At 42.0% G+C, this 14,770-nt stretch overlaps 1 protein-coding gene across 1 annotated transcript in view; it reads left to right on the forward strand.

Annotated features, from left to right (window-relative positions):
- The window catches only part of LOC140212215 (disintegrin and metalloproteinase domain-containing protein 8-like), a 69,292-nt gene extending 56,834 nt beyond the window's left edge, over positions 1 to 12,458 (forward strand). The window contains exons 21-25 of the mRNA XM_072282931.1: positions 2,589 to 2,648; positions 3,417 to 3,488; positions 5,481 to 5,534; positions 6,350 to 6,427; positions 10,338 to 12,458. Of these exons, the coding sequence (XP_072139032.1) occupies positions 2,589 to 2,648; positions 3,417 to 3,488; positions 5,481 to 5,534; positions 6,350 to 6,427; positions 10,338 to 10,388 (315 nt within the window). The 3' untranslated portion in view covers positions 10,389 to 12,458. The remainder of the gene's footprint in view (positions 1 to 2,588; positions 2,649 to 3,416; positions 3,489 to 5,480; positions 5,535 to 6,349; positions 6,428 to 10,337) is intronic.
- The last annotated feature ends 2,312 nt before the right edge of the window (positions 12,459 to 14,770 follow it).

Raw genomic sequence — 14,770 nt, forward strand, 5'->3', positions numbered from 1 at the left:
CCAAGATGCTGGAGACTACCTAGATGGTATATGAGGTGTTGCTCCTCCAACCTGAGTTTAGCCTCATCATGGCAGTAGAGGAGGCCATGGATGGACATATCTGAATGGGAATGTGAAGCAGAGTTGAAGTGGGTGGCTACCAGGAGATCCTGTCTGTTGTGGCGGACGGAGCGGAAGTGCTTGACGAAGCGGTCCCCCAATCTGCGTCGGGTTTCACCAATGTAGAGGAGGCCGCAACGAGAGCACCGGATGCAATAGACGACCCCGACAGACTCACAAGTGAAGTGTTGCCTCACCTGGAAGGACTGTTTGGGGCCCTGAATGGCGGCAAGAGAGGAGGTGTAGGGACGGGTGTAGCACTTACGCTTACAGGGATAAGTGCCGGGTGGGAGATCCGTGGGGAGGGACATGTGGACCAGGGAGTCGCGGAGGGACCGATCCCTGCGGAAAGCAGAGAGGGGTGGAGAGGGAAAGATGTGCTTAGTGGTGGGGTCCTGTTGAAGGTGGCGGAAGCTGCGGAGGGTAACGTGCTGGTTTGTGGATTGTGAACATCTTGGATCACTGCATCTGATCCTGAAGGTACATCCATTTATCATTGGCAAGGGTTTCAAAGTCAGTTCGAGATACGGAGAGAAGAGCAGGAAGATGGCTGTGGAGCCTTCACCAGTGTAGGAGAATGAGGGGAGGTTTCATAGCGGTATATATAATTATGAGGGGTATAGACAAGTTAAAGGTAAGCAGACTTTTCCACTGAGGTCGGGTTAGACGAGAACTAAAGATCGTGGGTTATGGGTAAAAGTAGAAATGCATAAGGGGACATGAGAGGAAACTAATTCCCTCAGAGGATGGCGAGAGTGTGGCATGAGCAGCCAGCAGAAGTGGTGGATGTGGGTTTGATTCTAACAGTCACGGAAGCCATGATGCACATCAACAGGAGTAGGCAGATTAATGACTTGGCATGGACTAGATGGGCCAAAGGGCCCGTTTCTATGCTGTAGTGTTCTTTGACTCAAATTGACTCTCAGAATAAGTTCAATGCTTTGGCAGGAGAGCTAGACAATGCCATATGGATTGAGGTGCTCCTGACGGAGATGCTGTAGATTCATTCATCAAAATTGCACACAGTAATGAGAGAGCATGGGATTAGTGGCCAATGAATTCACTCTTCCCTGAGTTTTTCCATAACTTTTAGTGTTCAAGCCAGTCAAATCCAGACCAGTCTCCTTGTTGGAATCCTTAGCGAGTCCCTCAGAGAATGGGTATGACGTGGCAGATGACTCATTCTCATTAACATGTCCCTCGGAGACATGGTGAAGTGTCAGAGGGACCCATTCTCACTGTTATATCCCTCAGAGATATGGTGTGACGTGTCAGACATGGTGTGACATGACAGAGGGCCCATTCTCAATAGCATGTCCCTCAGAGATATTGACTTGTCAGAGGGGCCCATTTTCATTAATATGTCCCTCAGAGACATGGTGTAACTTATCAGAGGGGCCCATTTTCATTAGCGTGATCCCTCAGAAACATGGTGTGATGTGCCAGAGGGCTCTGCTTTATTATTCCCTTAAAACTCAAGGAGTTGCTGTGTTCTAATCTTTTTTTCAAAAAAAGAGAGTAGCCAACATCAATTTCTGTTACTTACCATGTATATTTTGATGTTACAACATTATCCCATATAATAAACTATATAAGACATAGATGCAGAATTAGGCCATTTGGCTCATCAATTCTGCTCTGACATTCCTTCATAGCTGATTTATTTTCTCTCTCAACCGCATTCTGCTGCCTTCTCCCCATCACGTTTTATGCCCTGACTGCACAAGAACCTATCGACTTCCGCTTTAAAAATTCTCAATGACTTTTCCTCCACAGCCACCTGGCAAAATAGCCTGTAGTTTTAGGTTGGCAAGTTCTATATGTACAATAAATCCACTCACTAAAGTTCCTATTCATTTGATTTTATCATAAATGCATAAAATAATATGCTTAAGGAACAAAAATAATTGATTTAGTACTCCTGTCTGAACATTGTAGCAGAAGAGTTAGTGATTTGAGATGTACCGTGATTGTAAAATAACCAATTTTTATAAACAGTTTGCATCCGTTTGGATGGCTGGTATATGAAAAACTATATGTGAGAAGCTTTGTTACACTGTATTGCACAACCCTCGGAAAAATTGGCGTGGAAAAGCTTCGTGACATGACTTCAGGGTTGTTTGGCTATCTAAAGTTAGAAACATTAAGGACCTTTAAGAGACACTTAGATAAGCACATGACTGACTGTGAGTTAAATGGAAGAATATGTACATTGTGTAGGCAGATTAGTTGAGTTGGCCATTTCATTATTAATTTAATGGGTCAGCACAACTTTGTGGGCTGAAGGGCCTGTTTCTGTGCTGTACTGTTCTATGTTCTTTGTCCTAAAATCTTTAGAAGAAGGTTTACAGTTGGTACAAAATTTGTAAACATCCTAAATATCTAAAGTTATTAATCTACATTAAAATTTTTGAGTAAAGCTTGGTGGCAGGAATTTTATATTAAAAATTCAACCAAATTGTTTTATTTTTGTTTTAATTGTATTGTAGCCTCCAAAACCAGATCCGATCAAGACACTATCTGCAAACACAACAGCTAAGTCATCACAGGTAAAATGATGCCATGCTTGTAAATTTATTACAAATACATATTAGCTTTTCCTTTTGGTTAATGCAATAATTACAGCTTGTCAAATAATTTTAACAGAACACAAATAAAACTGCTGCAAAAATTCAGATCAGGCAGTATCTTTGAAGAGGCAGTGACTTTTCATCATAACTTCAGATTTCAATCACCCTGCAGTATCTTACCAAACCTACACTGGCAGCCACTTGAGAAAAGATAAACCACTTCTGAGAAATTTCACAGAAATTACTTTTGAATTTCAGAACTGCAATGTAATATCCTGGGTTACAGTTGTAAAGTAGTTGTTTTCATGCTGACAATCGTGTTGCATCTTCATTGTGATGACTGGATTGTTTCCTATTCTTAATTCATTAACATTTAGATTTCTATAGTTCTAGTTGTATAAATGGATCCTACATACAGTTCAATGCAGATGGCTCAGGTAGTTGTGAGACCAGAAATCATAGAGATTCTCCAGCTCAGAGCTGGGCCCCATGGTGTCCATGGATGAGCTGGCCTGAAGGACCTGCTTCTGTGCTGTTTGACTCTAAAACCAGGACTGAATCTACTACTCATGCTCTAAGGTTCAACTGAGATCATTGAAACCACCTGCGATGCTTCACAAGACTGACTAAAATGCCTAGTATTGTTCACTATAATTGTTGTGCAGGTTTGGCAGGCTTTAATGTGATCAATTGTATTAAAACCTTGGACAAATCTGAGAGGAATTTAAACGATTTTTCTGACCCTAGCACCGAATGGTGAAACCAAGTGCACCTCCTCCTGTCCCGCCTTCCAAACCAGTTCCAACTGAACGTGTAGCGGTGAGTGCTTGTTTGTGTAATCGTGCCTTTCGTTAGCTTGTTAATGTTTGATGTGGCAGGAAGGTGACAATCAGACTCATTTGGGACATAAAGAATGTAATTTATACAGTATAGATCTTGTGGTTATGGCAGGGGAAAGGAAAATTTAAATGCTAAAGTGGTATAAAGAATTTCCAGTATCTGCTAATTGCATTTGCTAATGCTTTGTACAAATGCCACAGCAACTTCAGACAAAAGCAGGTGTGAGGTAAACAAGAAATCCAAAAGTGAGTTAATTTCTAGCATTTAAATTGTACAAATTAACCCAAATGAGTTTGTGGTTTTAATTTAGAAACACAGACTCTTTTCACTTTAGCTTTTCTCAATCTAATCAATTAGTATAGAGTTTTTCACACTGACTCACCAATTCCACTGCACATTTCATTCTCAATACAAGAAGTTGTAAAGTTGCCACGCAGATTCCTTTGTTGTGGCATCTCTGCAGCAGGGGTTCCCAATCGCCTTTATGCTATGGGCTCCTACCATTAAGTGAGGGGTTCTGGAACCCCAGACTGGGGCTCCTGCTCTAAAACTTCCACCAAGTTCTCATGCAAGAAAATGGTTAAACATTCAAGGGTAAGTTTATGTCAACATTAACATTATCCAGTTTCTCGCTACTTAACTCTGGGCTTCAGTTATGTTGATTGAAATGCATGGACTGGTGTCTTCCTACCTAATTTTCCACCTGCCATGTTCTTCAAGTTCAAGTTTAATTGTCATTCAACCTTACACAACCATCCAGACATGGTGAGAAGACAGGTGTATGGGGTTGAGTGGGATCTGGGATCAGCCACAATGGAATGGTGGAACTAACTCGATGGCCTGAACGGCCTAATTCTGCTCCTAGGTTTTATCATCTTATGAATAGAGCCAAACAAAAACATCACTCCTGCAGAGCTGAGGTACAAAGCACAGTAGTCACACACAACACATATAGTTACTATAGTAGAAAAACAAGCTGTCACTAAAAACAATATATAGCCCAAGTCCTGATTGTTAAGGCCTGTAGATTAATGGCATATGATTGCCCACTCAGTCAGCTTGTTGATGTCCCTGAAACATACTCACACCTCGCTTACATCTCACCTGCATTGGTAACATTCATAGACTGGAGAATGTGACGGATCTTCCTGTCGGCTGAGGTCGATTGTAAGTAGCTGGAGCGGGGAGTGCCTGCAGTAGACACTACCTCTTCTCTCAGCTCTCCATTCAATAATTTTTCACCTCCGTCTGTCACTATCCTGCCTTCAACTACTGTACACGTGCTCCAACTTTAGCCAATCTTCTGTTCAGGACTTTGATCATGAGCAAAGTGAAACTAAGTGAAAGTTATTTAAGATAGCCAATAGAACGTCACAGTTCTATCCAGGTGCTATTGTGAATCTACTCCTAATACTGTGAAGGCTTTGTACACTTGCATTTCTGGGCCTGTCACTCCAAGCAAATAAGTGGAATGTCAATCAGGTGTTGAACAGAGATACCCCTTTTGCTTTGATGCACAATTCTCATCATAATGTTCAGCGTAAACACTACGTTTATGGTACCATGGTAGCTTAGCATTTAGCGTGACGCTATAACAGCTCAGGGTGCCAGAGTTCAGAGTTCAATTTCAGCATCCTCTGCAAAGAGTCTGTATGTCCACCCTGTGGAACGTGTGCATTTCCTCCGGGTGCTCTGGTTTCCTCCCACAGTCTAGAGACGTACCAGTTAGCAGGTTAGTTGGTCATTGTAAATCATCCTGTGGTTAGGCTAGAGTTAAACTGGGGGTTGCTGAACGGTGAGGCTCACTGAGCCAGAAGGGCCTGATCCACACTGTATCTCTAAAGAAAATAAAAGTTGGGGTGTAACCACTTTATTGGATCTACAAGATGATCCATGAATGCAAATTGATAGAAAATTTAATGCAGTTAAGGCCAAATCAATTTTGCAACCTAACATTTTCTTCTCCAACAGGTTCGACCACCTCTTCCCCCATGTAAGCCACTGCCAGAACTGAAGGCCAAACCGGTAAGATTTCTTCATCCATTTCTCCACCACCATTAATTCATTCACAGTGCAGTAATGTGACCTGTAGACAGAAACCGATGAACATAGAAACAGAGAAAACCTACAGCACAATCCAGGCCCTTTGACCCACAATGTTGTGCCAAACATGTACTTACCTTAGAAATTACCTAGGGTTACCCATAGCCCTCTATTTTGCTGAGATCCATGTACCTGTCCAGGAGTCTCTTAAAAGACCCTATCGTATCTGACTCCACCACTGCCACCGGCAGCTCATTCTACACACTCACCACCCTCTGCGCAAAAAGCTTACTCCTGACATCTCCTCTGAACCTACTTCCAAGCACCTTAAAACTGTGCCCTCTCATGCTAGCTATTTCAGCCCTGGGGAAAAGCCTCTGACTATCCACATGATCAATGCCTCTCATCATCTTATACACCTCTATCAGGTCACCTCTCATCCTGCAAGGAAAAAAGGCCAAGTTCACTCAACCAAAGCAAAACATGTTGGCATGTATGTGATGAGCCAAAATTGGCATGTATGTGATGAGCCAAAAGGCCAACTTCTGTTCTTCTTAAACAATGAGTCGCACTAAAACTCACCAAGTGATTTTCATTTTTTGGTGACAACATTTAGTTTCTTAAATTGGTTATTATGCAGAAGTTAGTTTTCACTTCTGCCCTTTTCCCTCAGCTGATCCCGGATGTCATGAAATATAACATGATCTATTAAAATCAGAACTGATCTATTAAGCAGAAAGCAGAAGGAAGTGATTCTAGCTTCTATAGCATGCTAACAAAATAACCTTGTTTTACAGCTGCTAAAGCCTATGAGTCAGCCTCCAGTACCTCCTGTCAAACCAGGCGTTCCAATTGCAACCTCCAAACCTCTACCGGTAAGCTTCTAAGTAAAACCACTAATACCACCACTAACTATCTCCAAGCTCAGTCCACAGCCCTTCTCCCAGGTTGTCCCAACTAAGAAACTTATCCAAATTCTGGCCTGGTCTCTCCATCCAGGTTATCCCAACTAAGAAACCCAAAGCATTCACACCTTAGATCATATGTTTAAGGCAGATTCTAAAAATTGATTGTTACAAGGTAGAAAAATTCATTTTAGATAATTCAGTGTTCTGTCTGCAATAATTGTGTAAGTAATTTTGAGATGAAGATTACCATTCAAAACAATCACAACACCTGCAATTCGATTCCTTGCCCCAAATTTAAAATTTGACCATTTTGTCACTTGTCTCCAAAGTATCATGACAGTGAGAAGGAACAGACCAGAAATGAAAATGACACAGAAAACACTGAAGGAACTCAGCAGGTCAAGCAGCATCTATGGAGGGGAATGAATCATTGATATTAAGGTTTGAGACCCATCATCAGGAGTAGAAAGGGGGCAGTAGCCATTATAAAAGGGCGGTGTAGGGGGAGGAGCACGAGCTGACGAGTGATAGGAAGGAGTGAAGAGGTCAGAGGAATAAGGGAAAACAAAGGGAGTTATTGGGAACAAAGGAGTGCTTACTGGAAGTTAGGGAAATTGATGTTGATGCTATCAGGTTGGAGAGGCTCAAAACAATATGAGGTGTTCCTCCGCAAGTTTGTGTCCGGCCTTAAAGTGACAGTAGAGTTTGCTGTGTTAGTGCAGGAATGGGAAGTGGAATGAAAATGGTGACCACAGGGAGATCCTGGCTGTTACGGCAGATGGAATGAAGGTGCTTGATGAAGCAATCCCTTCTCACCCCTCCACATCGATCTTCGTTGAGTCTCACCACTGTAGGGGAGACTACACAGAGAGGATCAAATTGCACCAATGGATTCATATGTGAGGTGTTGCCTCCCCTTGAAGGACTATTTAGGACAATAAATTGTGATGAGGGAGGTGGTGTAGGGGCAAGAATAACAATTATCATGGTTATAGGCTGGAAGGGGATTGGTAGAGGTGGACAAGAGAAAGTGATACCTGTGGAGGGGGAGAAGATGTTCCTAGTGGAGATGGCAGAAGTTCCAGAGAACATGTTGGATGTGAAGGTTCGTGGGAGGTAGGTGAGGACAAGGGAATTCTATCTCTGTTATATAAGTGGGTATGGAAGGAGTGAGGACAGAAGTGTGGGGAACAAGGGAGATGCATGTGAGGGCTGCATCGATAGTAGTGGAGGGGAAGAGCCTTTTTTCTGCAATAATAGGGCATGTTGGACATCCTGCAACAGAAAGTCTCATCATGAGAACAGATGTGGCAGAGATGGGGGAACAGAGAAACGGGAATAGCATCCTTTCAACTGACAGGATGGGACAGCTGAGGATGTAAGGAGCTGCCTAAATCCCTTCATCTGAAGGAAAGGATCAGGACGGCGCTGTACGAGGAGCACAACGTGACGGTGGAAAAAGCCAGCACCCTTAGGAGGCTGTTCCAGGGGATGTGGAAGGGCAAGGGGGGGCAAAAAGAAAAGACCAGTGACCCCTTCCATCCTCTCTGAGACCCAGAAGCCTCAACGTAGCAAGTTGGACTTCAGGTACCAGGACAGGTCTGTGGTGGAGGCGACGAGCTCAGACGAGCCCTACGACCCCAATGAGTTTATTGAGAGGCAGAAGGGCAGGGACCTGGTCTTGATTTAGATGAAGGGATTAAAAGTAACATTAGCAAATTTGCAGGCGACACAAAGTTGGGTGGCAGTGTGAAATGTGAGGAGGATGTTATGAGAATGCAGGGTGACTTGGACAGGTTGGGTGAGTGGGCAGATGCAGTTTAATGTGGATAAATGTGAGGTTATCCACTTTGGTGGCAAGAACAGGAAGGCAGATTACTATCTGAATGGTGTCAAGTTAGGAAAAGGGGAAGTACAATGAGATCTAGGTGTCCTTGTTCATCAGTCACTGAAAGCAAGCATGCAGGTACAGCAGGCAGTGAAGAAAGCTAATGGCATGTTGGCCTTCATAACAAGGGGAATTAAGTATAGGAGCAAAGAGGTCCTTCTGCAGTTGTACAGGGCCCTGGTGAGACCACACCTGGAATATTGTGTACCGTTTTGGTCTCCAGATTTGAGGAAGGACACTCTAGCTATTGAGGGAGTGCAGTGTAGGTTCACGAGGTTAATTCCCAGGATGGCGGGACTGCCATATGTTGAAAGATTGGAGCGACTGGGCTTGTATATACTGGAATTTAGAAGGATGAGAGGGGATCTGATTGAAACATATAAGATTATTAAGGGATTGGACAGGCTAGAGGCAGGAAACATGTTCCTGATGTTGGGGGAACCAGAGGCCACAGTTTAAGAATAAAGGGTAGACAATTTAGAAAGGAATTGAGGAAAAACTTTTTCACCCAGAGGGTTGTGGTTCTGTGGAATGCTCTGCCTCAGAAGGCAGTGGAGGCCAATTCTCTGGATTCTTTCAAAAAGGAGTCAGATAGAGCTCTTAAAGATAGCGGAGTGAAGGGATATGGGGAGAAGGCAGAAAAAGGGTACTGATTGTGGATGATCAGCCATGATCACAGTGAATGGCGGTGCTGGCTCGAAGGGCTGAATGGCCTACTCCTGCACCTATTGCCTATTGTCTATTGTCTAAATGGTCATAAATCTGGGAGGTAATGGGTTTGTGAAAAATGTCAGTGGATAATCTGTCTCTGGAGAATGAGACAGATCAATAAAGGAGAGAGACGTTTCAGAGATGTACTCAGCAAATTTAAGAGTGGGGTGGAAGTTGGTGGGCAGGTTGATAAAGTTGACATGCTACACATTGGTGCAGGAAGCAACATCCATGAATTCAGCAATGTAACTGATGAAGAATTGGGGAATGCTACTGAAACCGGGATTGTTCCATGAAGCCAACAAAAAGTCAGGTATAGCCGGTACTTATGTGAGCATCGATGGCAGAAGTACGACGAGCTGAAAGAGAAGTTAAGAGTGAGTACCATTTCTGCCAGGCAGATAAAGGTGGTGATAGAGGGGAAATGTTTGGGTCTGTCATCAAGATGTAGAGAGTCTTGAGAATTCCTGATGAGGGGTCTCTGCCCACAACATCAGCTGTCCATTTCCTTCCATAAATGCTGCCTGACCTGCTGAGTATCTCCACCATTGTGTGTGTGTGTGTTGCTCTAGATTTCCAGCATCAACAGAATCTCTCATGTGTACAATTAAACTATAAAATGAAAAAAAAATCAGTTTTAATTATCAATGTTTTAAAACCTAAAAAATGTTTTATGGACATTTAAGTTGATTGTGCAGTCCAAATCAGCAAGGATTGATTTTGGAATCAGTGTTGGATCACACACACTGTTGCTCCAAAATCTGTTTATGTGCAAATTCAAAGACTCTGCCACTATAGGAAACATCTTCTAGGTGTCGTATGTAATTAGAGAAATGGGAAAGGAAGAAATATGTATCATTGTTTATACTTACACAGAGGAGAGGCCATTTGGTCCATCAAGTACACAACAGCTTCCAGCTAAATAAACCCATACATTCTATTTCCCCTCATATTTCACCGTTGGCCTGCAACTTACTACCTCCTCACATGCTCAGCGATTGTGATGTTTATTTGTTTGCCCTTAGCTACACAGAGGTCGTCTCCATTTGCCAATTAATGTACTTGCTTGAACTCTGAGGTGTGATCACGGGTAGAACACTTTGCACCAAGCTTGTGATCAAACCTTAGCACGTGGAGAATAAACCACTGCATCACCATGCCACGAGCATATGATGAGGAAAGAACTGCTAACGTCAGTGTATAAACTAAAGCCTACCGCTTTGTATTACGATCTAATCTAATATGAAGAGTCATTGTAGCTACTCTTTATTTTGCTAGAATGGTTTCAAGCCAAAAGTTGCCTTAAAGCCACCAAATGAGCACAGATGAAGAGGAAGTGTGTGGCAGCATCACTGCACTACAGAGGCACAGCTGTGGAGCCATCTTCCTACTGTTCTGTCAGGAAGAAGATAAAAATATCTTTGGTTTCTTATATTAATTTATACAGTAATCAGTGGGATGACAAAAATACTTGATACAAAAATATGTTGGCTAGTTTGAAATAACATAAAACAATTTCTCCACGATGCTGTTTTCATTGTACTGTAGCTCTGGTACTTAAAAAGGATATTTTTCTTGTTTTAAATTATATAAATTAAAGAGATTCTGCTGCAGTGATGGGATGCAGTTGTGAAGTAATCCTTCTGCTAAGACAAATTACTTGAGACAAAATGACAGAAATTGAATAAAAATATGACCTTTGTGTTTCTTGATTTAATCTTACAGAAAGTTCTAAGCTTGGGTATGAATGAGGAAGCACATTCTCCAGGTTTTTCATGAGCAATCTGCAGTTAATTGCATCATTGAATTGGAATTGATCCAAGTGAGAAGAAGTCTCCAATATCCTATTATCTGAGGCTAGTTTCAGATGAGGGAACTGCGTAAGGAACAGGCTGGTTAGACTTGGTGGGTGCACAACTATTTTCCTAAACAATACCATACAATGGTTCAGTGCAACAGGCAATAACTATAGCATGTTGCTGGAGCGGTTATCAGGACTAATGAACCAAGGCATGTGTTTAAATGGAATCAAAATTTAATTAAATTAGTATTAGGGACAGCTGGTTGGATTGCCATAAGAATAGCCTCTCTAATGTTCTTTTGTTAAAGGAAAGGTTTGAGCTAAACAAACCAAACTGATCCTAGTTACCTCTTCACTCTGAGGTGGCTTGGCAAGACTGGACAACCAGGGTTAATAAACACTTATTGTTAGCAATGCTTATGTCCTGAGGATACATACGAAAAAGAAATCAAGGCTTTGGCCCACAGTTACAAATCTGTCCATGTCAAAATACAATCTCAGTGGAACTCATCTTATCCATGCATCAATCTGCATTGGTATAGATTTTCTTTGTCCTATACAACCTTCAGAGCCTTATCTATGTTCCATTACATTTAAATATCGAAAAACAATGACTGGGAAATGATTACTTGGACATACATGAACTGGATTTGTATTAAAATCCAAGTTAACAAGTGAAGTATAAAAACAATCCTGATTAAATAAACATAGGAATTGGCCAGAGTTTTTCATCAGTCAAGACAACTACTTCAAATATAAAACTTATTTTGTGATTTAACTCATGTCAGCTATCATTTCCTCTGTAAGTGACAAATGCTTTACCTATTCCTGTTGCCCACAATTATTTATGCAAGATGAATATTGAAAATCAAAAATGCTGTCTGCTATGCTTCTGACTTCTAGGTTGAAATTCACAATTTAGCACAAGCATTAAAAAAAAGTGACATTCAACAAAATTCTAGGGTGTGAATAACTCGGTACAAAACCATTAACTTACACTTGAGTTTGATTATTAATTTAAATGTGGTTTACAGGAAAAAATTATGCTATTTCCCAATTGAACTGGTGTTTTTTTTAGGTACTCCATGGAAATCTGATGTTTCTCAAATCTTATTTCTTTTGAAAGCTGATAGAGGGCATGAAGAGCCTCATAAAAATAAACACATTTTAATTTGAATTTCTTCAGCTACAAGTTAGATATTCACTTAAAAATGAGGACAATGCTATCTTTGGGGGGGGAGGAAGGAGGGGGTGGAAGTGACACTGGGAGAGGGGTGTGGAAGGGTTGCACAATTTTATTTGTGTTTGTCTGGAAAATTACTGTTACATAAAAATCACTTTAAACTCTGCTACTATTTTAATATCAAGCTCTTGCACCTGACTTTGTGCTGTACAAGATTAATCGGACTCTATCAACATTTAGGAAATTGCAACATGTTGATCCTGTGTTTGGTATCTGAATTGAAATCCACTGTGCCTAATTCTATGGATATGTCCATAAATTGTATGCACTTTTTCAGCTGGCCTGAACTATTATTTGTGAGGGTAAAATGGGTTATTTATTTTCTTTTCATCAAATAAATCTGTATTTTATTGCAATAAGGTATTGTTGTTTGTGTGAGGGAGTCTTTTGCTGTTCTATATCCCTATGCCACAAGTACAGAAAGGTAGAAATGGAGCCACGTGACTGAGTATAGAGACAAGAGATTCTGCAGATGATTCTTCAGCACACGCACACACAAAATACAAAATGAACTTAGTGAGTCAAATTTAAAGTAAATTTATTATCGAAGTCCATGTATACTGTATCACCATATTCAAGCTTGAGATTGGTTTTCTTGCAGGCATTTACAGTAAATTCAAGAACCAAACTAGAATCAAAGACTGCACTCAGTAGGACAGACAACCAATGTGCAAAAGACTGATACAAAAGAAGAAGAAAAAATAAGGAAAAAAATCAAGAACATGAGATGCAGAGTCCTTGAAAGTGAGTTCACAAGTTGTGGAAACAGTTGAGTGACTTTATTCCCACTGGTTCAAAAGCCTGGTGGTTGGGGGGTAATAACTGTTCCTTGTAGTGTGAGACATGCGTCTTCTGTACCTTTTCTCAATGGCAGCAGTGAGAAGAGAGCATGACCTGGGTGGTGAGGGTCCTCGATGCTGAATGCTGCTTCCCTGCGACACCACTCTGTACAGATGCTCCCAATGGAGGGGAGGGCTTTTCCTGTGATGGACTAGGCCATAGTCACTACTTTTTGTACAATTTTCTGTCCAAGAACATTGGTGATTCCATACCAGTCTGTGATGTAGCCAGTAAGTATACCCTCCATTACACATCTATTGAAGTTTGTCAGTTTTAGACAAACTTCAAAGGAAGTAGAGGTGCTGCCGCGCTGTCTACGTAATTGCACTTATGTGTTGGGCCCAGGACAGGTCCCCTGCAATGGTAACACTGAGGAATTTAAAGCTGTTGATCCTTTCCACCTCTGATTCCCTGATGAGGACTGCTTCATTCACCCTTAGTTTCCTCCTCCTCAGGGCCATAATCAGTTCTTTGGTTTTGGTGACATTGAGTGAGAGGTTGTTGTGATACCACTTACCCAGATTTTCAATCTCCCTCCTATATGCTGATTCATCACCAACTTTGATACAGCCCACAACAATGATGTCATCAGCAAACTTAAATGTGGCATTGGAGCTGTGCTTAGCCTCACCATAAGCGTAAAGCGAGTAGAGCAGGGAGCTAAGCACACAGCCTGGTGGAGCACCTGTGCTGATAGAGATAGTGGAAAAGTTGTTGTTGTCAATCTGAACTGAATGGTGTCTTCAACCGACGAAATTAGGATCCAATTACACTAAGAGGTATTGAGGCCAAAGTCTTGAAGCTTCTTGATTAGTTTTAAGGGGATGATAGTATTGAATGCTGAGCTATATTTGATAAAGAACATTCTGATAAACGCATCTTTGCTGTCCAGATGTTCCAGGGTTCAGTGAAGAGCCAATGAGATGGCACCTGCTGTGTACTTGTGCCGGTAGGCAAATTCGAGCAGATCCAAGTTACTTATGAGCAGGAGTTGATGTGTTTCATCATCAACCTCTCAACACATTTCATCACAATGCATGTAAGTGCCACTGAATGATAGTCACTGAGGCAGGTTACCACATCCTTCTAGGCCCTGGTATAATACAAGCCTGCGTGAAACGGGCGTACATCTTAGACTGTCAAAACGAGAGGTTAAAGATATTGGTGAGTACTTCAGCCACTTGATCAGCACAGGTGTTTAATGTCAGTCTGCAGCCCGTCTGGGCTGGATGCTTCCCGTGTGTTCACCCTCCTAAACGATGCCCTCATGTTGGCCGCAGGGACTGAAATCACAGGGATATTGGGGGCCTGTGGGAGTTTGTGAAGGGTCCTACGTATTTTGACAGTTAAAGTGAGCACAGAAGGCAGCAACTATAGAGGAGAATAAATACTTCATTTTTTTATTTAGAGATACGGGGCAGAACAGGCCCTTCCAGCCCACGTCCCCACCTATTTAACACGGGCATAACCACAAGACAATTTACAATGACCAATTACCTCCAAACTGGTGCATCTTCGGACTGTGAGAGGAACCCGGAGCACCCGGAGGGGCCCCATGCAGTCATGGGGATAATGTACACACTCCTGACACAGGATGCCAGGATAGGAGTCCGAATTCCGATGCCTGGAGCTGTAACAGTGACGCACTAACGGCTATGCTACTGCGGCAGTATGGAGGCTCTGAATGGTTCCTTTTCAGCTATTCTTCAAAGAAATCGAAGTGCAGAATTTCACAGTCTGGAAGTTGTACATGCCTTTAGATTTAAAATGAAAATGCTCAACTAATTTTCCATTTCCGATATTACATCCTCTTTGTACTGAGTTTGA

This window comes from Mobula birostris, chromosome 18 (assembly GCF_030028105.1).
Source record: "Mobula birostris isolate sMobBir1 chromosome 18, sMobBir1.hap1, whole genome shotgun sequence".
Classification (NCBI taxonomy): domain Eukaryota; kingdom Metazoa; phylum Chordata; class Chondrichthyes; order Myliobatiformes; family Myliobatidae; genus Mobula; species Mobula birostris.